The sequence below is a fragment of the Diaphorina citri genome, unplaced genomic scaffold (assembly GCF_000475195.1).
Source record: "Diaphorina citri unplaced genomic scaffold, Diaci psyllid genome assembly version 1.1 scaffold417, whole genome shotgun sequence".
In the NCBI taxonomy this organism is placed as follows: domain Eukaryota; kingdom Metazoa; phylum Arthropoda; class Insecta; order Hemiptera; family Psyllidae; genus Diaphorina; species Diaphorina citri.
This window is the reverse complement of record NW_007377852.1, coordinates 155,119-181,778: the sequence shown is the minus strand read 5'-3', so window position 1 is coordinate 181,778 and position 26,660 is coordinate 155,119. Positions and strand designations below refer to the sequence as shown.

The 26,660-nt window shown below is 39.0% G+C and overlaps 2 protein-coding genes across 2 annotated transcripts in view; both read left to right on the top strand.

Annotated features, from left to right (window-relative positions):
- LOC103508628 (extensin-like) overlaps positions 1 to 20,147 on the top strand; it is a gene marked incomplete at its 5' end in the record, with an annotated part of 41,308 nt that extends 21,161 nt beyond the window's left edge. The window contains 2 exons of the mRNA XM_017443838.1: positions 2,220 to 2,353; positions 19,737 to 20,147. Of these exons, the coding sequence (XP_017299327.1) occupies positions 2,220 to 2,353; positions 19,737 to 20,147 (545 nt within the window). The remainder of the gene's footprint in view (positions 1 to 2,219; positions 2,354 to 19,736) is intronic.
- A 445-nt stretch (positions 20,148 to 20,592) lies between these two features.
- Positions 20,593 to 23,252, top strand: LOC103508627 (basic proline-rich protein-like). The gene is made up of 3 exons (XM_017443837.2): positions 20,593 to 21,055; positions 21,290 to 21,954; positions 22,002 to 23,252. The coding sequence occupies exons 1-3, from the start codon at positions 20,593 to 20,595 to the stop codon at positions 23,205 to 23,207; spliced, it is 2,334 nt and encodes a 777-aa protein (XP_017299326.1). The 3' UTR covers positions 23,208 to 23,252.
- Positions 23,253 to 26,660: the final 3,408 nt, after the last annotated feature.

Sequence of the window (26,660 nt, the reverse complement as noted above, 5' to 3'; positions counted from 1 at the left end):
TTTTTTTTTTTTTTTTTACATTTCATAAAAGAAGGCCAGATTGGTTAGTTTGGTGGGTAGCGCGTCTGCCTTATTGTAAGCTCAAGGTTGGTTGGATTCCCACTCGGGACAGATTTTATCCTCAGCAGGTAAGGTTTGTTTTCGGAACGGCTGGCTTTCTGCTATCCTGTCTTTCTTCTCTCTTCGCTTTCGGGACGATAAGACCTCAGCAGTTACAGTTCCCTCTATCAAACCTCTAAAAAAAACATGTAGACGATTAGTCACTTGGAATTTAAAAATTAAATCCAACCGAAAGTAATAGTGTCATTCGAACTGAAAAATGTCAAAATACTCTCGTGCCTATCTAGACCTGAGCAAATACAAACATATTGCCAGTGTCAAAGCATTAGACACAAGATATGAATCTTATAACGGAAGAGGGAGAAGGATTTGGGAGAAGGAAAAATAATGGTAGGTATATCGAAGGATATACAAAAAAATAATAGAAAGTAAAAATATATTGCGTCCTAACCTAATAGAGGCACAGTGTGTCACAGAAGTTTCTAGACATATAAATCCATTTTCCAAGTCATCAGACTTGAAGTTTTGAATATTTGTAAAGCCTTCTACACTGTCTTTTTATTTTCCTTATCCTATAGGAAGGAAAGTAATGTAATCGGGTCAAATTTTCGATGGTCAGATTTTAGTGCCAAAACACGTTTTGGAGTAGAATTACCTCACTACAACGAAGTTACTCGGATTTGGACCTCAGTATAGCGAAGTAAATCGATATAACGAAATAGTTTCGATTTTAACCTCGATATAACGAAAAATAGATACTACAAAAACCTCGATATAACGAAATTTTGGTCATTTCCCTTGGACTTCGTTATATCGAGGTTCCACTGTATTGCTCTATGCACGGTTATGAATTTGTGAATATTTTAATTAATTACCTAAATTGGTAATAAATAATAATATATGTAGATATTATGATTACTTAATGTTATAAAATTCAATGGACGGACGATCTGAGTTCTAGTTATAACTCGACGGTTTTTCCTCTAGATCAGGGGTTCTTAACCTTTTAGAATTGGCGGACCACTATTGATAAACCAAAAATCTCGCGGACCACTTGAGATTATGTATATTTTATAATATCCACCGGAAACATTTGTTTCCCAACAGTTGCGAAATGAATGTTGCGAATGTTGAGCAACTTTCTTTCGATAATTTGTCGTTTGCGCGAGTCCTGCTTACATCCTGTTAAGGTGTTAAGCTAGACAGCGCGTAGACACCATTTTATCATCTTGTTCCTCGCATCGTCCCTTTAAAACCAAACTCATTCTAAGAGAGGAATATAGAAAGTCAGGAGAAAAATCGTTTTCACAGGGGGCGAGTGTCCCCAAAACCAAACCTAAAGAAGTGTTTTGGGATTTACGGAGATAAATTGAGTCTAACACAGGGGTAAGGTAAGAACTTGTGGTACAGTCTGTATTGTATACCTCTAGCTAATATAGTGTAGATTCGTAGATTCGTAGATTCCTAGTAGCTTAACCCATCCTTTAGGGCTGTTCGCCCCTACACCTAAGCCTCGGAGTGGGCTTTTTGGTTAGGAGGAGCACGTTGTATGAAAAGAGGAAAGATTTTTTTTTTCTTTCTTGTTATATAAAATAGAGACACGATGACTTTTACCTTACTCACCTCTCGCGGACCACCTGAAACCTTCTCGCGGACCACTAGTGGTCCACGGACCATAGGTTAAGAATGGCTGCTCTAGATTGTTTCTTTTTAATACTTTCTAACTTTCTACTATTAATGTATTTCTTTCATCATAATTCATAACTCTCAAACGGTTTTTTGGATTTTGATGAAATTTGGCAAACACTTTAAATTAGATGATATTGATTGCTCTTTTCTTTTTTGGCTGTTCGGGCGACTGGGAGCCGAGCCACAGGCCTTTCTTCTACAGTTCACTGAACTACTGAGTATCATAATGATCTACGAGTGATATAATTATGTACCTACTATACACCGTCATAGAATATGTATTATGTATCGTACTGGTTGTAACTTGTAAGTACTTAGTAACTCTTCTCTATCTGTCTGCCTTTTTCATAAAAAGGAACGTTCTGTTCCGTTTGATTCATAAACACAAGTCGCGAGAGAGACACACACACATACCTACTTACCTAATCATTTCAAATCACCAGGGTACCATGGTTTTCCTTTGTTTCCAGACTCGCTGCCAGGGAAAATCAAGTTCTGGTCGGAGCAAAGTTTCTACAAGGCGGGAGACATGCTGATAGCGTCCTGTACTTCTCCGCCATCTAGACCTCCCTCAGTCCTTACCTTCCTTATCAACAATAAAACGGTAAGTAATATAGTAAGGAAAACGGGAATAAGCATGTTGACCGGTAACCAGTTCTGCCTAATATACGTACTAATTAAGCAACAGTTCCTCATAGCCTCATTACATTTAACCCCTTAAGGGACCAATTTTTTTCAACAAAACCATTCCAAATGACCCAATTAAAAAAAAAAAAAAATGCCAAAGTATGGTCAATTCTGAGTCTAAAACTTTTTACTTTTTTGAATTCTGACTTTCCTAACCCATATTTTTGCTCATTTCTGTTTTTTTATTTTTAGTTAAGAAAAATCTCATTTTTATCCAATCCAAGAGGGGAAGTAACGATCCCGATGTGTAGTATCCTTAAAAAAATGAAAAAAGCACAACAAGGTGTTTATAAGGGTGGCGCGAATTTCAAATTTTGAAAACCAAAACCAGTAAAATAACAGCACGAAGAGCTTACTTCATCATTATTGATAAAATAAGCTCTTGTGTGAAAAAAGTTCATAATCATGCACTAATAAACCCGATGGTTCTCAAAATTTGAAATTCGCGCCACTCTCTCTTATGAGCACAACATGGCGGTTTGTTTACATTTTTTTTAAGGATACGCTTTTATAACACATGAGGTATAGGGTACCCTCCCTCCACTACTTGAGCTCCTTGGTTGAGTGAGTTACATGTTTCAGGATTTGACTCATAGACTGAGTAGTTCATTTAATAGAGTAGTTCTTTTTCTAACTGACTCGCTTTTTGTATATTTCCATTTCCTAGTAATTTTTTGGTGGTATGTCGTAGAGTTATTCAAGCGCCGGCCGCTTTTTTTTTTTTTTTTTTTTGCTCATTTGACTTTGGGATCCATGGGCTCAGGAGGACAATATATGGACCGTTTATACAGGGTATACCACTGTGATATGTGATCTGTGATACATCCTGTATAAGTTCTGCAGTTCACAACATCATTGAACCACTTATGTTGGTGGTACAAAATCTATCCAACTAAAAGTGGAAGGAAGCACAAAGTGAAAAAAACTTACACCTCAGTTCGTGATAGATTCAGCATTTTAACACTTTACCTAACGAATTAATTAACCTTACGTTACATTTTACTTGGTGAAAAGAAAATCAATCTTTGTTTTTCTCTTCAAGTGAAAAAATCCGCTCAAGTTTTTTTTTTCTTTTTTTTCCTTTTCATTTTTTCTCTCTCTCATTTCTAAATTCAAAGCCCAAGAGTGTTTTATATTCTATAGCAGTGGTTCTCAAACTTTTTGGTCTAGGTAAATTTGGTAAGTAAATTTTCACTTTGGTTCACATTTTCACTTTTTTTTGGTCTAGGTAAATTTGGTAAGTAAATCTTGGTAGGTAAATTTTCACTTTCAATTCAATAAAGAATTTATTTATACAAATTTACGTTTGCTTATGTTACAATGTTACATGGAAATACAAATGTTGGTGATACAAATCAAAATTACAAACATAAGTAATACGAAGAGCAACAACTGAAATTAGACAGAGGTGGGATTTTGATATTGCTCCCGTTAACAAGTAGGAGGATAATATACGAGTGTAGAAGAAGAAGAAGAAGAAGAAGAAGAAGAAGGAGAAGAAGAAAAAAAAGAAGAAGAACAGGAAGGAGAAGAAGAGGAGGAGGAGGAGGAAGAAGAAGAAGAACAGGAAGGCGAAGAAGAAGAGGAGGAAGAAGAAGAAGACCAAACCATTCTCCCCAATAGTATCTCTTCTCTTAAAATATTACCAAATAAAGGAAAAATCGCCCAGGAAACCATTGATTTCCATGGGATGTACATATACAAATATACATACCTATTATGTATTCCATTTTTCCTAATTTTACGGTAGGCACTCCAGCTCAGCGGTGCCACTTTTGGGAATCACTGCTTTTTAAGATCAGTCAAGGCCATATTAAGATCAGTCAAGGCATTGGATTTATCTAGGGCATTTGACACCGTGGCAATTGACCAATTACTCCAAGATGTCCTTGTGCTATGTTTACGAGGCTGAGTGATGTAAGATAATGTAGGGAGACATTTGTAAATAAAGCAGTTTTTTGGAAAAAAAAATATGTAATTTCTGACTACTCCAATTTTGATGTTTCCCCCTTTCACTTCAAATTTCAAAGGGACATCATGAACTTGAATGAACTTTGGTTTCCACAAACATGAGTTAAGTTATTTTGTTTTCACAGTGGCTTGACATTAGGACAGGAAATGTTTTCGTGGAAACAATTTTCTGGTCAGTGAACATGGAACAATTTTGTTTTCCATATGACTTTAACCTAGGGTTGGGACATCGACATCGATGTTTTGAAAACATCGATACATCGGAACAAAAACATCGATGTCAACATCGATGTTTTTCTTTCGATGGAAACATCGAACATCGATGTTTTATTTTTCGATGTTCGATGTCTGTGGTTCCTCATGAAGTGGGATTTTTTTCCCCAGTTTCCAAAAGAATTCCCTCGAACTTAAAATTTCCCATACGGAATTTACGCGGAAAGGACCATATAATACCGAAAATCCGAAAAACATCGAAATCCCGATAATATCGAACATCGATGTTTTTGATTACGATACATCGGATACATCGGATACTCGATATATCGAAGTTTAAAAACATCGATGTATCGAACATCGATGTTTTCGTCTCGATGTCCCAACCCTACTTTAACCCGTTGAGTGTCATGACCGGGGGAGAGTCGGAATCTTGAGAATACTCGAGTAATGTTAACTTCTCCAGACTACTCTAAGTAAAATTATCAAGAGACTAGATGAAATCGTAATCCCAACGGGTCAGTAGATACCGATTTAAGGATTTTCAAAAATCCACATGAACTAAAAATGACAGAGTGATTTTTACCAAATTGTTACAGTCGCGTCCTTGGACCATACCGGGATAGCATACCAAATTTCATCGCTTTACGACAATGACAGACGACACCGAAGCGAATACAATAGTCCGTCCCTTATACCTTTTTATTACTATTGTAATAATAAAGGAAGGACGGACTAATGATTCAAATCTGAGGTTTAGGAAATCCCGCAGCGCCTATACTAAATTACTAACCAAAAAGAATGATCGTTCTTGTTAGTCTGGAGATTAATATAGGACCTAGAATATAGGAATATAGAAGATTAATATAGGACAGATAATCCTAAAGGAGAAATATGTACGTCAAAATTCAGAATTTTCAGGAGACAGAGAAATTGTCTCATTCTATAAAGGTACCGCGAATTTACCAGAAGAGGCCCTTGATGCTAGGTTTCACCTTACAATACCTATTACCTACCCAATGCCATATTCCCGCTATTCAACAATTACTTACTTGTTTACTTCACACACAAAAAGCCCAAATTGAGGCTTAGGTGTAGGGGCTGACGACCAGCCCCAAAGGACGGGTTGAGCTTCTACGAATCTACTTGTTTACTTTCCGTGTTCGGAAGAACCATTGTCAACCTCAAATATTGTGCCAGTGTGTTGCAGTCTTGAGTCTTCAACAATTAATCTGATTATCTGAATACATATGTAGTTCTTCAATGTGCATTTTAAATAGGACCCGACATAAATGGGTTAATTTTTAACGCTAAAACTCACTGCAGCGAACTTTTTTTTTTTTACTTTTTTTTGTATTTACTACAAACTACAATGGAAATTTACATGTAATGAAAACGGCTTCATTATATTAATAATAATCATAATACCTACGTACATTATACAGATTTTAGGGTGGTAATTTATTTTATTGAAACAGCAAAAGCACAGGATACCTACTTCTTATTTGCCCACGATATTAGTGGAGATGACAAATGCACCAAATTTTTCCCATAATATGAAACTACAGCCTGACACCTTAAATAAAATTATTATTGTAAGTTCTAACTGGGTACCGAGTCTTCCGCTTTGAATATTGAATCGAAAAGAAGCTACAAGTTACCTTTTCTTTATCTAAAACCATCACAAACAATAGTTGGGAAAACACAAGTAAATTATAGAACATACTGGGTCTCTCAGGTGTTAGGTACTTTAAAACCATAACGTGAATCATAAGAAATGCTTTTGATACGTGCGGTGGAATTTTCTGGATTTGGACCCCACACATAGAGAGCAGATACCTACTCGCAAAAAAAAAAAAAAAAAAAAAAAAAAAAAAAAAAAAAAAAAAAAAAAAAAAATCCATATAGAGGATGTTCACCTCTCATTTCAGTACCACCCTGTATTGGTGTGTTTTAATATCTTAATTCAAAGTACCTATAGTTCTCAAGGTAGGAAAGTTTTAGAAAGTACTTTTACCCATCCAGGTACTTTCACAAAGAAAGTTCAGTGTGCTGGTAGTGACAGTGGAAAAATAATAGGGATTTAGCTATCTTGCAAATCAGACCAGAAGAGAAAACTGTTAACAACGCTCTGGGTAATTATCAAATTTTCTTGTGGACAATGACAGTAGAGGAATCAAACAAAATGATAGTACTCGTAAACTAGAAACTAGTAAAGGAGAAACTGAAATAAAAATAATTTAATAAAGAGAATGAAAGGGGACTTGATAAAAATAAGGATATCAGTGAAAAAAGTGAATATTTTGGAATCCAAAGTTATTTAATACGTTAACTTCCACTTCCGCACTGGCACCCCTCCGTTTCTTCACCACGCCAAACGTTTCTTAACTTTCCAATTGGTTTATCTCCTGGTATTCCCGTTGGCTCCTAGCCAGATAGAATTAAGAATTAGTTTTTATGGGACTCTAATTTAATTTTTCATAATAATACAATTTATATACAATTCAACATTAAATAGCATTTATATGAACAAATAAAGAGATTACCTTGAATACTTTATAGGACAGCAGAAAAGTTTGGAAACTCATTTGGCAAATATGAAAGGATGCAAAAGTTTTGTACTATAAACATTAGGATTTTTAACGGAGGGAGAGGGAGGGAGAAGGAGAGAGAGGGGATCGACAGAGAGAAGAGTTTGGAGTCTGAGTGAAAATCTGAAGGAGAAAACTTACCCTTGTGTACGTATACCTGCTTTAATACTGCCCTTGAGAAGAAAGTAAATATACAAAGTACAAACACAATGCAATATACACAATATATTATATGCAATATAATTTCCCCAATGACTTCCTGAACAGAAAAACAAAAGAGAAATAAATTAAACTTTAAAGTTTAAACAATTAGGTTGGCATCCTTGAATTTATACAGGGTCAACACGGAAGTAAGTGCAACTCTGTAATACGAAACAGGCCTGTAGTCAGGATTTTATCGAGGGGGAGCCTGATAGTCCAAACATCAGTGATGAGGGGGCGGATACTCGAAATTTTTGGAGGAGAAAAATCAAGCTTGAGAGGGGGCTTAGGCCCCCTCAGCCCCCCCCTTAAATACGGCCCTGACATAAAATCATTGATGTGTCATATTCATTACTCCGCAATATTATTATTATATTTTTTTTTTTTCGTAGAATTTGATCACAGTAATACATACTAGGTATTAGCCAACTACTAGTAGGTGCCAAAAAAAAAGTCCTTTTTGAACAGTATAAATAAGCACTATTTAGGTATTATATTATTACTTTTTTATTTTTATTTATTTGTTTACACGCTAAGCATCAAGGCCATGTGTGATATTATTACTTAAATATGTTTATATTAGACATCCTAGGTTATAAAGTTATGAAATACTAGAACGGTACCTACTAGAACGTGTATCCATTGTATCATATGAAGGTAATAAGTTTTGTAGTTACCTATTTCATAACTATTATTATAGTTTAATGTAAATGTTGAAACTGAAAGTCTTTAGATAAAAATAATTGAAAAAGTAAACTTAATATTGAACAGAAGTACATTATTCTCATAGAGAGTGAAATCTTCCACTCACAAAAAAAACACCTTTGTGCAGTGTGCACCATAAAAAAGTGTTCCCCCCCCCCAAAGCACACGGTAGCTGCTAGATAGCGAGTTTATAAAGGGACATAGGGAAGGGAGAGAGGAGGGAGAGAGAGAGAGAGAGAGAGAGAGAGAGAGAGAGAGAGAGAAAATTCTAATTCAAATGTCTCCATTAATATCAATGATCTCATGTCACTCTTCTATCTCGCTCTTTTATTGTTTTCTTTGTGAAGGTTCTCTCTCCCTCTTTCTCCCTTCCTCTTTCTTCAATTCTCCTTACTCTCTCTCACTCTCTATTCTTGTTTTATTTGTTTTCTGTTTGGATAGAAATCTGTTTTAAAGGTAGTACCTACTATTCTACGTATATATTTTAGAAGATTAAATTTTCTTAGCACAGTTCACATTACACATTAGGTAATAGGTAGGTAGTTTAAAACTCACACGAGGATGTCTTTCTTCCTTATTGTTATCTGCGGGTAGGGTCTCCAGATCAATTTTTTAAAAAGTAGGACATTTGGTTCCAAAAACCCGGACATTCCATCAAAAACCCGGACATTTCCCAAATTTCAAAATGTATAGTTTGCACCAGTGCCCAGGGTGCAGAGAACACTGCATTTGCCTTACTTAAGTTACACACGATCGTTCTTCTTCACATTCCGATGAAAGCACACATTTTTACTGGTTTTGTTGATGTTTCATGAATACGAATGTCCATAATATAAAGACAATCATTAGTCATGTAAAATACACATGACGAATTGTCAACCTATGTATAAATTGTTGGCATTTCTAGGTAAAACATGAAGTAGGTAGGTACCATTTCAGAGAATGTACTTAACAATAATCAGTCCTTTGACCAGTGGCGTAGCGTGTATGTATGGCGTGTATGGCGGCCATACAACTCAAAAGTTCACTCTAATGCCCATAAATATTGATGGCATGTACTGTGATGGGACTTGGTAGACCTGTGCATGAGCCCTACAAGGCCCTACACTTGAATTTAGACCACGCTACGCCACTGCCTTTGACTGTTTCTGGAAGCAGTCTATTTCTTTCGTTGGTCCATTGGCTTGATATTAACGAAAATATTCGTTGAACATGTGCGTTCAACTAAAAAGGCTTTTTTTTGTTCTCTCTAAAGAGATTTTTTTGTCCCATTCGTTTTGTAGGTACCTATCAATCTTTTTTTTTTTTTCAAATCTTTTCTCAGAAGAATTAAAAACGCTTTTTAATATTATTGGAGTCTTATCATCAAAAACCCGGACATTTCCCAAATTTTCAAAAATCCCCCCGGACGCCGGACAAACATGTAAAAACCCGGACATGTCCGGGAAAATCCGGACGTCTGGAAACCCTATCTGCGGGTTATTATTATTGCTGGAATAAGTTTGCTCAGATGGACAGACATCGATCGATCGACCGTATTTCAGATGGTCGTGTTTAGGTGTATTTTCCTTTCGGAATCGCAACCGGTTCCCCCCCCCTTTTTTTAGAGGTTTGACAGAGGGAACTGTAACAGCTAGGGCCTTATCGTCCCTCCTCCTCCTCCTCCTCCTCCTCCTCCTCCTCCTCCTTCTCCTTCTTCTTCTCTTCATTTACCAAGTACTTCTCGTCATTACTGTTTTCTTTCTCCCACGCTTTCTTTCCCTTATCAAAGAAGTTATAGAGTTTCTATTCAAAGGAAAATGGGAATTGAATCAGAGCAACACAAATCTCGAGTCCTTTGATTTGAATCTAGCAATCATCTGTGCTTTAGATGCAAATGAGAACAAACAAACATCGCTGAGATGTAAATCACAGATGCAAACGGAGTAGGTACATACCTGGAAATGCTCAGTAGATAAAAGTACAGGGTACGTAATCTATGCAACGAATCGTTGAAGGTAAGCAACGTTTTGCGGGGTTAATATCGGGACAGGGACCGTCTGGGTGTCGCTTTTCCAGTGAGTAGCTGATTTAATTTTATTGTACCGTGTACCGACTCAATTGTTCTCACGAGGCTGAGTGCACCACGAATTCCAAGCACAGGGCCGGAAAAACTTTGACTCTGCCGGAAATTAAACCGGGACCTTCCATGTGCATGCCTAGTTTGATACCCACTCAGCCTAAGAGGTTGCCTGGAAAACTTCGGTAAAGCTTGGTTAGGTTTGTACCTTCTAGGTTACTCTGAAAAAAAAAGTGGACAATAAATAGGTTATAGGTTTTCTGCCATTCCATCCTTTCAAAGTAAATAAGCTGAGTTCAATTCCACATTCTCCTAAGCCTTCAAAATTTACATTATCCCATCAGGATAAATTCCGCCCCGGGCGGGAATCGAACCCGCGGCCTAGCGCTTACAAGGCAGACGCGCCACCAACCAAGCCTACTAGGCTGGCTCCGGTTCCCTTATGGAAACTCAAAAGACGTCAAAACCATCAGGAAATCCAAACTGGCGCGCCATCGGAATCGATTTCCATCGGAATCGATTTCCTTTGTCTATTACCGAATGGAAGAATCCCGAATGGAAAATACCTACGGCTTTTGTGACCTTTTCAGTTATCACTCGAACATCGAATAGACTCTGCTTGAAAATCTTAAAATAGAAAATAGGTGCCTTGTTCAAATAGGAAAAATAGAGATCCCATCATAATGGTGATTGAAAATGCTTTTGAACATTTTCTCCGAAAACAAATAGAGTAGGTATCTGAAAGAAGAACTTAAATGGAATACAAAAGCTACCAGCAACATACTGATACTCTGAAAACATATACCTACAACATAGGTAGGTATACATACCTAGTATTACTTGGTAGTAAGTATATCAAGCAACATAGGTAGGTACCTACTCACAAACACAAAGTGAAAATAATAATACCGTCACAGGTAAAAATCCCCCCATGTGAAGTTTGCGAAACGAAAGCTCTTCTATTGAGAATTAAAATAGAAACGGTGAAATAGAAATGATAAGAAGAAGACGACAAAGAGAAATGAGTAAGAATACAAAGAGAAATGGTAAGAATACAAAGAAATATGGGTAAGAATATACAAAGAGAAATGAGTAAGAATACAAAGAGAAATGGGTAAGAATACAAAGAGAAATGAGAACTATCTATTGAGAATTAAAATAGAAACGGTGAAATAGAAATGATAAGAAGAAGACGACAAAGAGAAATGAGTAAGAATACAAAGAGAAATGAGTAAGAATACAAAGAGAAATGGTTAAGAATACAAAGAAATATGGGTAAGAATATACAAAGAGAAATGAGTAAGAATACAAAGAGAAATGAGAACTAACGGGGAATGACTGCTGGAATTATGAGATATCAGAGCTGGAAGTGTAATGATTTATGCAGTCTGACTTAATTAGGTGGTCTATTCTATTCTATTCTATTTGCTATGTGAAACTGCATTTGACAGGCATACATTTTACCTCTATAAATATTCTCAATAGAAAAACTACTGTTATCATAATACTCTGCTTACACCTTATTCTATCTCCTTTTGTTTTGAAATTACATACGTTTGAACCTTTCGCATATTCCCTTGGCAATTGTTTAAGTTTAAAATGGAAATACTCTTTTTAAATACCAAGCAATTCAAATCCCATATCAAACACGGAATGGTTTGGTCCCTTGTGAAATTGTACATTTATTTTTCAGCTAAATTCCTTCAGGAATGGGCTATTTGTCTGTTATTTGTTATTTGTGTTATAGCAAGCCGGAGAGCTAGCAATTCCAGAAGGAGATTCGTACTCTACATGTTGCATAAGTTCTGACCTATGACCAGAGAATTCCAAAATTGCCAAATATGCTCGAAGAAGAAGAAGAAGAAGAAGAAGGTAGTAATAAAAAAAGGTATAGTGGACGGGCTATTGTATTCGCTTCGGTGTCGTCTGTCTGTATGTCACTCTGTCTGTCCCCATGCGGTCGCGCAGCGCGACCGCATGCACAACCGTGCAAAGCCCTAGGAGCACGCAGCGTGACCGTAAACAAGGGAGCGCGACCATATGCACAACCCCGCGAAGCCCCGGGAGCGCGCAGCGCGACCGTATACGCAACCTCCCGAGCACGCAGTGGGAGTAATAATAATAAACTGAATAATAAACAAAATAAGTAGGTACATAGGTACTAATTTTCTTTAACCATCACGATCGAGTAAACTACGGGCTAAAAAAGAAGAAGAAGAAGAAGAAGAAGAAGAAGAAGAAGAAGAAGAAGAAGAAGAAGAAGAAGAAGAAGAAGAAAAACATGTCAATACAAAATGCTGAAATATGGCGTGACGTATCAGGAAATATTCCAGAGGAAAAACCTTCGCATAACCATTAATTTTCTACTGTAAATTTTTGTGGTGAAGCTAAAAGCCTACTTGACATTTTTGTGGTTATCACAGCTTTACTAAGTGCCTCCTTTATAGCTACTTCGGTCCCATTATGTTTTTAAACAATTCTAAAAAAAAAAAGTTACCTAATTATAAATGTAAATCACAAATGAGTTTACAAGTAGGTATAGATTTTTAATCATAGATAGGTACCTACGTATTTCTTAAATACTTACCTAGATATTTACTCCTTGAATACCTATCAGTGTGATTTCTCAATTATTTAGCCTTAAGATACCATAATTGAGAAATCACACTGATTGATCTCAGGTACCATAAGCGATGTACAAAACAATACAGTTGAATACCTAGGTACATATTAGGGAGTTTAGGGACTTTGTAAACAAGGACATTCCAAGGCGGATGCTCAGTCTAAGGATTTTAAATCCAGAGATAATGAGCTCATTGGAATAAAAAAGAATAGGTAAATAGAAAAAAGAGAAAACAAAGGAAAAAGTGAAAAAAGAAAGAAGAGAATCCAAAAAAAAAAAAAAAAAAAATATTTCAACGGATTCCATTTCACCAATCAAGGGTTAACATCCTAACTACCCCTACTTTTACCTACTTCCCCACCCCCTCTATAATATAATTTCGACTTTTCACCGTAAGTAACATCCCTTCATACCTGTACAATACCTAATATGTACTTATAGCTACCTAGTTACTCAAAAGACAAAAGCATGACAGTCAACATCATAATGTCTCTCTCTCTCTCTCCTCTCTCTCTCTCTCTCTCCCTCTCTCTTCCTCTCTCACTTCCAGTTTCAGCTTTCTCTATCTCTCTCTTTCTCTCACTCTGTTTCTTTTTAACTCCCTCTCTCTCTCTCTCTATCACTCTATCTCTCTTTCTCTCTCTCTATCACTCTATCTCTCTTTCTCTCCCTCTATCACTCTATCTCTCTTTCTCTCTCTCTATCACTCTCTCCCTTACTACTCTCTCTCTCTCTCTCTCTCTCTCTTCAGTTATTGTGACGGAATACGTACTTGAACCTACTGTGAACTAAACATATCAACTTAGGTAAATCACAATTATCTTTAGCTGTTATAATTATAATAGTAGTAGCCTACTGCTGGAGTAAAGGGACTTTTCAGTCCTATGCGAGCAGTATAAATAAGCACTACTATTATTATTATTACTATTATAATGATGGGGAATATTGAAATGGAACATTGTCTGGCATCGTACCATTTCTCTATTCCCCACCACTCTTCATCTTTTCCTCGTCTTTTCCCATGTTCAGACGGGGGTCGGCGTTTTTCGTCAGCCTCTCAATCAGCCTCTTTTCCTTACCATTACCACCATGAAAATTGCTAAAAGGAAATACGACTAATCTGTGCGTATTGCTGTCGTATGTCCTAAAGACCATCTTGGCCATTGGACTTAGGACATACGGGAAGGAAAGTGGTGACATAATAATGTGTCACCCTAGTGACAGTTCATATGTGACAACTGTGACTTACCTATCACCTGATCTGACAGATTATACATTAACACGTGTTAAGCTGATGATATCCACCACATGTGTAGGTACATATGTGTTTCCTTATTCCTTAAGCTAAATAATTACAGAAGAATTTTCCCCAGGTCAACGCTCTCCTACAGTCGGTATAGTTCGGTACGAGGTAGGTACTTTTTGATGGAGAGAGAAGAGAGAGAGAGGAATGCTGGAACAGCCGCCTTACTGCTCACCAGCAGGCTGCCAAGATGACAAAGGGTACCACTTGTGGGGGAGCAATATATGAAGATATAGATTTGTCAGTAATCACACATCATTTGTCAGTAATCATAATCACTAATCAGTCACAGATTTAACAGAACTTTTGGTTTGGTCAGAGAACAAAAAATTTTGGTCAGAAAATTTCCTAACCCGGTCGGTATTCAAACCCCGCACTCCCGAGTTGAGAGTCAGTGCTCTTGATAACTCGGCCACAGAGATGTTTTAGTCATTAATTTAATACAAGCTATTTTTCTTTAATGTAAATGCAGTTTCTTTGTGTTATTATATCACAACTTTGGTGCTCACTGCAGCATTGTAGGATTTTTACCAATATCTCGATAATCCTAACATCCAATGTTTACCTACCATGCTGTCCACCGGTCGCTATGTGCATTTATATGTCTCATACTACTCATTTTCCTCACGAGGCTGAGTGGGCCCCGTAACGGCCAGTCACGGAATCAATCATTTGCATGATACAAATTTCTTGGATTTTCCTCACGAGGCTGAGTGGGCCCCGCAACAGCCAGTCACGGAATCAATCATTTGCATGATACAAATTTCTTGATTCTCAATAATCCTAACAACCAATGTTTACCTACCATGCTGGCACCGGTCGCTATGCGCATTTACATGTCATAGCTACTATTTCCTCACGAGGCTGAGTGGGCCCCGCAACAGCCAGTCACGGTATCAATCATTTGCATGATACAAATTTCTTGACCCTCGAGGTTACCTACCATGCTGGCACCGGTCGCTATGCGCATTTATATGTCATAGCTACTCATTTTCCTCACGAGGCTGAGTGTGGGCCATTGTTCATACAACATTTGGACTGGCACCGGTCGCTATGCGCATTTACATGTCATAGCTACTCATTTTCCTCACGAGGCTGAGTGGGCCCCACGCAATAGCCAGTCACGGAATCAATCCTTTGCAGATACAAATTTCTTGACCCCGCCGGGAATCGAACCCGGGTCTCCCGCGTGCAAGGCGAGTGCAGTGACCACTACGCCAACTTGACCCCGCCGGGAATCGAACCCGGGTCTCCCGCGTGCAAGGCGAGTGCAGTGACCACTACGCCATGGGAGCTGACCTATTTTTCTTTAAAAGAGCTCGAAATTGTGAAATGCCACTCACCTACCGCAAGGCATATTGCAGTCACATATACGTACACACTTAGCAATACTCTGATTACTGATTACAGTAAAATCCGCCCCGGGCGGGAATCGAACCCGCGGCCTAGCGCTTACAAGGCAGACGCACTACCAACTAAGCTAACTAGGCTGGCGTCACGTCAATTTAAAATTACTAATAAAGGAGCTTTCACAAATGAGCAGTAGCTAGTGTTATTATAGGGTTAGGTTTAAACTTTAAACGCAAAAAGGGGACCTTTATTTTTTTTCATTGCATTGTCGTGGCTTCTGAACAGTCATAACCTTATGTTCCAAACTTGATGCAATTAGTAAAGTACCTCAGTGACACCTTGATGTAGTAATTGCATCAGATGAGCATGCCTCGTGGTTGGGCAGTGGTTTGTTGCTAACAAATTCTATAACTTGAACTTTAACCACCGAACTCCAGATCCACCACACAAACCATTAACACCACAGAAGTTGGTACAATGGTAGAATAAATGTACCTAACAATGTTTTAGAAAATTGATTTTCAAAACCTTTTGACTCTGATTTTACAATACCTAATTACCTACCCGTATTTTCATGGTGGCGATTATTTTCGCGGATTTCGCGATTATTTTCGCGGATTTGGCGATTTTGTTCGCGGATTTTGCGATTATGTTCGCGGATTTGGCAATTATGTTCGCGGATTCGCGTCCCGAATCGACATTTTGGATATTTGGCAAGCCTACCTTTCAACGAACAATTTTATTATTTTTTTAAGCCGATGTAGTTGCTTTTAGTTCGTAATGTATTCTTCGAGTAGATGATCATCTAATAATAAATTATTGTAATTGAATCTCAGTTATAATTTTATTGAGTAATTTGAGTCATAATAAAATTGAATAACTCGTCTAATTGACTCTTCTAAGTTGTGTCCAATTCTAAATTCTTATGCGAGTCGTAGGTAAATACCTACATCTGAAGATTTGATTTCCTTGGGAGATAACTGAAATAATCCTTGAGTGGCGTAGAAATAAATCAACTTGAATTTTTTACATGACGTCTATCCCATAAGTGACACTTAAAGGAAAACAATCTAAAGAAAAGGAATTTCAATAAAAACCCCAAGAGAAAAAAGTAAAAACATAGAAGTACATATAACTGTAATTAGGTATAAACGCTATAAACCATCTAAGGTAAATCCAAAATACCTAGGTTCTTCATCCAAATTGACCTTATGACAGGTATTTTAAGCATTCAAGCTTAACTTCTTGTCATAAATACCAATCGTTACCCACGATTAGACCTCGCTAAATTTTCCCCTGTGATAACCCCCTCAACCACCACCCGAAGTCCCCCACTGACGTTGATTATAGATAAATAAGTATCCTATTATCTCCCTACAGTCCCTACCCTACGATATACCCCACTGCCCTTCAACATAAACATGTCCATTTGACGTTCTCAACTTCAAAAACACAACTGTTCCATTTGACTACTGATTACAAAGTATAATAACTGCAAAACCAAAGCTACTGCAACTAATTATGGTGTGATGAGTTGATATATCATTTCAGACATTACAGTTATGACACCTTAAGCTGTGTCCACACTTAGTAGACGGCCGTCGATTGATGGTCGCGGGTTCGATTTCCACCCGAGGCGGATTTTATCCTAAACAGATGAGGTTTTTTCTCGGAACGGCTGGCTTTCTTTTATCTCGTTTTTCTTCTCTCTCCGCCTTCGGAACAATAAGACCTTAGCACTTACATACAGTTCCCTCTGTCAAAATTCTTAAAAAAGAAAAAAAAATCTCATATGGGACTGTCACTCATTTGTTTTCTCTAATCATTAGCTCACTAACTTATCCCTGACGGGTATCACTCTCAACTGTCTACTCTATTTTTTTATTCGTAAGTACAAAGTTCTCGGGTTTTCGTACGTACATAAATCCCTTGGGTAATTTGCAGTGATAACATTTTCCTTTTCCTCACAGTGATAACATTTTCCTTTTCCTCACTTGATGGCAAGTACCTTGATGGGTATTTGATTGCTTTGGCTATAAATGTTTGAACTCGAGAAGGATTAGTACTTACTAGTATCTAATATTTAGTAAAGTTACCACCAAAGAGGATCAGTAGGTCCCTACAAACCCGTTATAGTGGGTACTGGTTGTATCAAATAAAACCTTAAGGTAGAAACACACTACACTACCATCACGTCACGTAAAGTCAAGGGGAGTGAAAAAGATGTACCTAGTTCAAAGTTTTCCCATAATATTGTTGTACATTGTAGGTAATTTCGTTCAGGACAGCCACACTACTATCACGTATCACGTCACGTGACGTCACGTGGTGTTAGAGTGTTTCTACTTTTATAGCTTCTAGGTGTATTTTCCTTTTGAAAAACTGACCATTCTTTGCTCTTCTTACTTCTTTTTCTTGGCAGCTTTTGAAACACGAATCCCGGGCCCAACTCAATTACCTAGGTACCTACCAAATGCGATTCCGTCGTAGTTCTAAGACCATATTTAAAACCTCTAAAAAAAAAAAAAAAAAAAAAAAAAACTGATTACAGTGATTACATATTTGTCTGTACGTGTGTCCCGCACACACTTTTTCGCAGTAAATATGTCTAATACACACTTCAGCTTACATGTGTGTGTCCAATACATGATGGTGTCATCAGAGTTCCCATTCCCAGCAGGGGGAATCTTATGACATCGCCCGGCCAATGGAACATGTGTGAATTACTTAACAATTGGGCAATTTAATAAGACACAAGTAATTTAGTATATTAGTACATAAATAGTTCACTCTTAGTACATATGTAAGGTGTAATGCAGTGGCACATTGCGTGTTCTACATGAAAGCTGATAAAAAATTACTCATAGGATGCCAGATGCCACGAGTTTTATAGGGTGGAAGAACTCTGCGTTATTTCCCCTGATTTGAATGTTGGAATGCAAGATTAGAGTGCCGATTTTCCTCACATGTTAGAGTTCCAGAACCCAGTCATTCGATTATTAAGACACCCTAGTTTTTTTCCTCCCTCAGTGTAGGGATCTAAATAAGTACTCAGGGATCTAGGGAAGTACTGCTTTCCTAGATCACGGTAAGGATCCATCCATTTTTTCTCCATCTTCCGGAGATCAATCGTGGATTCTAAGTCCACCAGCAGATCTGAATACCACCTATGGGGTAACAGAATATAGGTACTGTACATCTGTTTAGGCTCCCCTTTTGACAACTCACGACTCGCCACTATAGTAACGTTTGGTTACTTTATTGGTAGCAACATATTTTGGTAATTTAATAGTAGGTCTGGTTGACTATGTTTTATTGAATTTTCTTTTCAAGAAGACCGAGGCGACATTGACAAATAACAATGGGGAATGGCGGAACAGTGCTGGAGACGCCCGACGGAAATATTGAGGAACTAAAAGAAGAGTGCTTATTTCACATACCTCATTTATGTCTAGGACATTAACAATTGGGCAATTTAATAAGACATAAATAGTTTAGTATATTAGTACATAAATAGTTCACTCTTAGTACATATGTAAGGTGTAATACAGTGGCACATTGCGTGTTCTACATGAAAGCTGATAAAAAATTACTCATAGGATGCCAGATGCCACGAGTTTTATAGCGTGGAAGAACTCTGCGTTATTTCCCCTGATTTGAATGTTGGAATGCAAGATTAGAGTGCCGATTTTCCTCACATCTTAGAGTTCCGGAACCCAGTCACTCGATTGGGATTAAGACACCCTAGTTTTTTTTTCCTCCCTCAGTGTAGGGATCTAAATAAGTACCTACTCAGGGATCTAGGGAAGTACTGCTTTCCTAGATCCTTACCGTTTTTTTCTCCATCTTCCGGAGCTCAATCGTGGATTCTAATAAACAGTCTGATGTTTAGGTTCCCCTTTTGACAACTCACGACTCGCCACTAGAGTAACGTTTGGTTACTTTATTGGTAGCAACATATTTTGGTAATTTAATAGTAGGTCTGGTTGAATATGTTCTATTGAATTTTCTTTTCAAGAAGACCGAGGCGACATTGACAGATAACAATGGGGAATGGCGGTGCTGGAGACGCCCGACGGAAATATTGAGGAACTAAAAGAAGAGTGCTTATTACCTCATTTATGTCTAGGACATACATATTAGGACTACAGACTAAAGACATTGTAACAGGAAGTAGGTAGGTACAGAATTACAGATGAGTGTTTACCTAAATTTTTTTTAGGTATGAGCTATTTTTTTCGACTGTAGAAACACCCACTTTATTACTTTCTATTACTGGTATAGCCGCCAGCGACTAGCTTTAGTAGTCCAGCTCAACAACCCCCGTCAACAGGTTATGGTGCTCCCCCATCTAGTCCGGCTCAACCATCTCCAAGTTACAATGCACCCCCTGCTCAGCCACCTGCCAGTAGCTATCTCCCTCCTTCTAGACCGGCACCATCTCCTAGTTACAATCCACCTCCACAACCACCACCTCAACCAAGACCACAACCACCCTCAACTGGTTATGGAGCTCCTCCATCTGCACCTCAACCAAGACCACAACCACCATCAACTGGCTACGGAGCTCCTCCATCTGCACCTCAACCAAGACCACAACCACCATCAACTGGCTACGGAGCTCCCCCATCTGCTCCTCAACAACCTCCATCTACAGGCTATGGAGCTCCTCCTGCCCAACAACCATCTCCATGAAAGCAGTGAAAACTCGGTCGATTCCCGCCCGGGGCGGATTTATCCTGAATAGATAAGAAGGTTTTTTTTCGAAACGGCTGGCTTTCTTCTATCTCGCCTTCCTTCTTTTCGATTTCGGGACAATGAGGCCTTAGCAGTTACAGTTCCCTCTATCAAAATTCTTAAAAAAGAAGAAAAAAAAATCTCATATGGGACTGTCATTCATTCGTTTTCTCTAATCATTGGTGATAATGATGGGGAATATTGAAATGGAACATTGTCTGGCATCGTACCATTTCTCTATTCCCCACCACTCTTCATCTTTTCCTCGCCTTTTCCCGTGTTCAGACGGGGGTCGGCGTTTTTCGTCAGCCTCTCAATCTGCCTCTTTTCCTTACCATTACCACCATGAAAATTGCTAAAAGGAAATACAACTAATCTGTGCGTATTGCTGTCGTATGTCCTAATGACCATCTTGACCATTAGACTTGGGACTTATCCTCCATCTACACCTCAACCAAGACCACAACCACCCTCAACTGGTTATGGAGCTCCCCCATCTGCTCCTCAACAACCTCCATCTACAGGCTATGGTGCTCCTCCATCTGCTCCTCAACAACCTCCATCTACAGGCTATGGAGCTCCTCCTGCCCAACAACCATCTCCAAGCTACAATGCACCCCCTGCACAACCTCCAGCGACCAGCTATCTTCCTCCTTCTAGACCTGCGCCATCTCCTAGTTACAATCCACCTCCACAACCACCACCTCAACCAAGACCACAACCACCCTCTACTGGTTATGGAGCTCCTCCATCTGCACCTCAACCAAGACCACAACCACCCTCAACTGGTTATGGAGCTCCTCCATCTGCACCTCAACCAAGACCACAACCACCCTCAACTGGTTATGGAGCTCCTCCATCTAACTGTGACTTACCTATCACCTGATCTGACAGATTATACATTAACACGTGTTAAGCTGATGATATCCACCACATGTGTAGGTACATATGCGTTTCCTTATTCCTTAAGCTAAATAGTTACAGAAGAATTTTCCCCAGGTCAACGCTCTCCTACAGTCGGTATAGTTCGGTACGAGGTAGGTACTTTTTGATGGAAAACCCACACATTATTTGTCAGTAATCATAATCACTAATCAGAGCTCCTCCTGCCCAACAACCATCTCCAAGCTACAATGCACCTCCTGCACAACCTCCAGCGAACAGCTATCTTCCTCCTTCTAGACCTGCACCATCTCCTAGTTACAATCCACCTCCACAACCACCACCTCAACCAAGACCACAACCACCCTCTACTGGCTACGGAGCTCCCCCATCTGCTCCTCAACAACCTCCTTCTACTGGCTATGGCGCTCCTCCTGCCCAACAACCATCTCCAAGCTACAATGCACCTCCTGCACAACCTCCAGCGAACAGCTATCTTCCTCCTTCTAGACCTGCACCATCTCCTAGTTACAATCCACCTCCACAACCACCACCTCAACCAAGACCACAACCACCCTCTACTGGCTACGGAGCTCCCCCATCTGCTCCTCAACAACCTCCTTCTACTGGCTATGGAGCTCCTCCTGCCCAACAACCATCTCCAAGCTACAATGCACCTCCTGCACAACCTCCAGCGAACAGCTATCTTCCTCCTTCTAGACCAGCACCATCTCCTAGTTACAATCCACCTCCACAACCACCACCTCAACCAAGACCACAACCACCCTCCACTGGCTATGGAGCTCCCCCATCTGCTCCTCCACAACCACCTTCTGCAGGCTATGGCGCTCCTCCTGCCCAACAACCATCTCCAAGCTACAATGCACCTCCTGCACAACCACCGGCTAACAGCTATCTCCCCCCTGCTAGACCGGCACCATCTCAGCCAAGACCACAACCCCCATCAACTGGCTATGGTGCCCCACCACCATCTGCACCTCCGGCAAGACCTCAAGCTACAATGCACCTCCTGCACAACCACCGGCTAACAGCTATCTCCCCCCTGCTAGACCGGCACCATCTCAGCCAAGACCACAACCTCCATCAACTGGCTATGGTGCCCCACCACCATCTGCACCTCCGGCAAGACCGCCTTCTACAGGCTATGGTGCTCCCCCACCTAGTCCTCCTTCTACTGGTTATGGTGCTCCTCCACCTAGCCCTCCATCTACGGGTTACGGAGCCCCTCCACCTAGTGCTCCTCAGCCAAGGCCTCAACCTCCGTCAACTGGCTATGGAGCTCCCCCACCTAGCCCTCCATCTACAGGCTACGGCGCTCCTCCACCTAGCCCTCCATCTACTGGTTATGGAGCTCCCCCACCTAGTGCTCCACAACCTCCTTCTACAGGCTACGGCGCTCCTCCTGCCCAACAACCATCTCCAAGTTACAATGCACCTCCTGCCCAACCACCGGCTAACAGCTATCTTCCCCCTGCTAGACCGGCACCATCTCAACCAAGACCTCAGCCCCCATCAACTGGCTATGGTGCCCCACCACCACCTGCACCTCCGGCAAGACCTCCTTCTACAGGCTATGGTGCTCCTCCACCTAGTCCTCCATCTACTGGTTACGGAGCTCCACCTGCAAGACCTCAACCTCCTTCAACTGGATATGGAGCTCCTCCACCTAGTCCTCCATCTACTGGTTACGGAGCTCCACCTGCACGACCTCAACCTCCGTCAACTGGTTACGGAGCCCCTCCACCTAGTCCTCCATCTACTGGTTACGGAGCTCCTCCACCTAGTCCTCCATCTACTGGTTACGGAGCTCCACCTGCAAGACCTCAACCACCGTCAACTGGCTATGGAGCACCACCACCTAGTCCTCCATCTACTGGTTACGGAGCTCCACCTGCAAGACCTCAACCACCGTCAACTGGCTATGGAGCACCACCACCATCGCCGCCAAGACCTTCTCAAGAGTACGGTCCTCCAGCCGGTTCCTATGCTCCTCCGAGCCGCCCTCCACAACCTCGACCAGTATACGGACCACCTCCTCAAAAACGGAAGCGGTCATACAACTCCGCCAAAAGGTGGAGAAGGATATCAAGTATCTTAGCAGCAACTCAGACGTGACGTGTACGTTGACTGACTAATGACTGAGCTCTCTAGGAAAATCCTTCAACGGCAGCATTTTCATGGCAGTTGTTCTTGTGATAAATGATGGGGTGTTACATACAGTAACCTATCAGCGATAAGTATTTAAATTAGAAAAATAAATGTACATAGGTACCTTCTAATTGCAAAATGAACCAACAAAGAAACTCTTTTGAGAAAACTGAATGAACATCATCCAAGGCTGAAGAGTCTTCGACCAATTCCACTCCGTTTTCATTCTGTGACCATTTCATCAACATTGACAGGACAAAATTTTGACCTTCTTGTTCATGATATTAGATGAAGTTTCGCACGAGGCAAATTTCTAGGCCTACTTGGCGAATCATGCAGCTTCATATCAAACTAGGTACTTGAATGCTGTATGAAACACTTGAAGCCCAAACTACGTGTTTATCTTTAGAATTTAAATCTGCACCATGTGAAGAGGTAGGCAGAGCAGAGATACACAAGTGTCAAGTGGAAAGTCATTCAAATGTTATTGTGAAGGCACCGGAGGGAGTTCAAGGTGGTAGGCTGAAAAAGGTGGCACAAAGTAGAGTTCAAAATCGATATGAGACCTCAGGAGTTATAAGTATGTATTTTCTACAAAATGTTGAGGTGAAAGTTGTGTTGTGTGTTATCCACAGGATTTTTTTACGTCAACTGGAAAACTTTACTTGAACAATTGGCCGATAATGGAAAGGGAAAATTCCTTCGAGTACATCGCAGTCCCTTCAGTTATGGAATACGGAATTACGGACCCTATCTATACTTTAGTAAATTCACTATAGTGAGAGACTGTTGTATTTTTTACTTGTTTTTATTTTATCCGTTTCTTCGTCGACATCGTCTTCTTTTTGGATCATACCTTGATGTTTCCCCAATTTTCGGGGCGAGTATATAAGGACATACATAAGATGTAGTAGAACACGAGAAATGACCAATATTCCGAAGAACCTGAAGATAAAATACAATCTCACGAAATTCACAAAAATTATAAAATTTTGGAAAATAAAGACAGATTTTTCTCAGAATTCTCGGCAACTGACAATATCCTAATTGAATAACAATCCCAATTTTCCAACATTCCTAAAATATTATTGGAGGACCTTAAGTGACTGAAAAACCGTCATCTCTCTGATGTCTTTATTGGTTTTGAAAACTTTATTGAAGTATCTACCTACAAAGTGAATTTCCTTGTCTCTCGTTAAGTAGTTAGACAAGTCTTTTGAACGCTGCTTCAAGTAATTTTGTCTACTTTTGATTGAATTACCGTCGACCTTTTTGGAGTAGAAATTTCAAGTACTCAAATACTTACCGACCTAAAATATATACATAGTTACCATTTTATTTATTTTTTCTTCGTTTTTTGTTTTCCTTTTTGTACCCAATTTTCCAACATTCCTAAAATATTATTGGAGGACCTTAAGTGACTGAAAAACCGTCATCTCTCTGATGTCTTTATTGGTTTTGAGAACTTTATTGAAGTATCTACCTACAAAGTAAATTTCTTGTCTCTCGTTAAGTAGTTAGACAAGTCTTTTGAACGCTGCTTCAAGTACCTAATTTTGTCTACTTTTGATTTAATTACCGTCGACCATTTTGGAGTAGAAATTTCAAGTACTCAAATACTTACCGACCTAAAATATATACATAGTTACCATTTTATTTATTTATTCTTCATTTTTTGTTTTCTTTTTTGTATTATGAATATTATGATGTACCTTTGTTCCTTTTTGTATTATGATGTACCTTTGTTACCATATTATTTAATGTTACCATATTTATTATTCAATAGAACTGCACCTATAATTACGTAATGATGTACCTTTGTTACCATATTATTTAATGTTACCATATTTATTATTCAATAGAACTGCACCTATAATTACGTACTCAGTTAACCATAGCTAAATTATGTATCTACCTGTAGTATAACTGTTAATTATTTTTTTGTACCTAAATTCTCGAGACTATTTTTAAAGTTGTCCATCTGTGATAAAGTTGAGCAAGTTAAAAATGAAGGATGCAACAGAAAACGTTTAGTTAAGATAGGTGCTGCGCTTGGTGGTATTTTGACCACTTTTGGACGGATTTCGACCGTTTTTTGCCGGTTTTCAGCTATACCGACTAAACGGTTAGAGATATGGTAAAAGTTAGGGTAAAATAATACTCAAATAAACATCATTCAATAGGATAAGGAAAGTCGTGTGATGTTCACACCAGATTTTTTTACATAAAGCTCAAAATTTTGAAGGTGTACTTTCAAAATCAAGCCCCCCCAAAAATTTAGGCAAGAACCGCCTATGTGTCCTTATGAACATAAATAAAAATAAAACCTGTAATTACTACCTATTTATAATTCTTCTATGTTTACTTATTTCTTTGTCTTCTTCTGAAAACTATGACCTACACATGCATTACCGAATGTTGAGTTGATGACGATTATTGGAGTTCGGGTCTACAACTTTGGTTTCCTGTTGAAATGTTTGTATCTTTGGGTATGGGCCATGACTATGAGTATCTTTGGAGACTCTACTCTAACCGTCTCGCAGTCTACGAGTACTTGGAGGATAACAACCACATGAAATTGAGGGCTGCTGCCGAATTTCTGCTGAAATTCGTGTTTTCTTTTTGACGATGATTTTGAGATATTTCTTGAACTTTGATCGAAAATCGAACATTTTTACTTTCTATTTCTATACCTATTAGAATACAGTACTTACACTAGATAAAATTGGATTTCAGAATAATAATCCAAAACACCATTTTTTACTTTCCTTATCCTATAGGAATGAATAAAAGGGACCCAATTCTTAAAATAGATGTTAGGTATCTAAGTATATTCTAGTGTGTTTTTGTACCTATCTTTATAAAAAATGAAAACGTATGTAGTTATCTTCCTTTTCCATCTTTCGAAATGTCGAAATCGAAGCAAAACGAAAAACGACTTCAGAGTTTCGGAAAGAAAATTTATAGTCTCGGAATAGATGTCGACTTCCTCGGTTCAGTCAATTTTAGAGCCGCTAATCGGAGACCTCTTATTTTACAACGATGTTGCAGAAATTTGTTTCACGTACTACAAAAGTTGTTTCTTATTCTCGGTTGACCGTTATTTTTTCTACTACGGTTTTGTGAAAAAGGGTAGGAGCAATGGGTATTATTGGTTCGTCATTGGAACACCTCTTTATAAGTGTTAGAAACCGTTTCTTCTTCTCTTTTTCTTCCTTTTCTCTTTTTTTTCTTTTTCTGTTCAATATTGCTTACCTCATCTCTTCATATTTAGCTCGGTTTTCAATTTCTTTACTTCTTCGTTCATCTTCGTTCCTCTTATTTTTACACTTTTTATGTCTTTGCGACGACTCTACACTTTCAACTCTATTCTTTATCTTTACGAGTTCCCTTACAGATTATTTGTAAAAAAAAAAAAAT

Bases quoted from the DNA above. Each gene is read 5' to 3' on its own strand.
- LOC103508627 (XM_017443837.2), top strand. From the start codon at position 20,593: ATGACCATCTTGACCATTAGACTTGGGACTTATCCTCCATCTACACCT. The intron at 21,056-21,289 runs GTGACTTACCTA...CACTAATCAGAG, and splicing joins TGGAGCTCCTCCATCTAACT to CTCCTCCTGCCCAACAACCA. The intron at 21,955-22,001 runs GCACCTCCTGCA...CCCCCCTGCTAG, and splicing joins AACCATCTCCAAGCTACAAT to ACCGGCACCATCTCAGCCAA.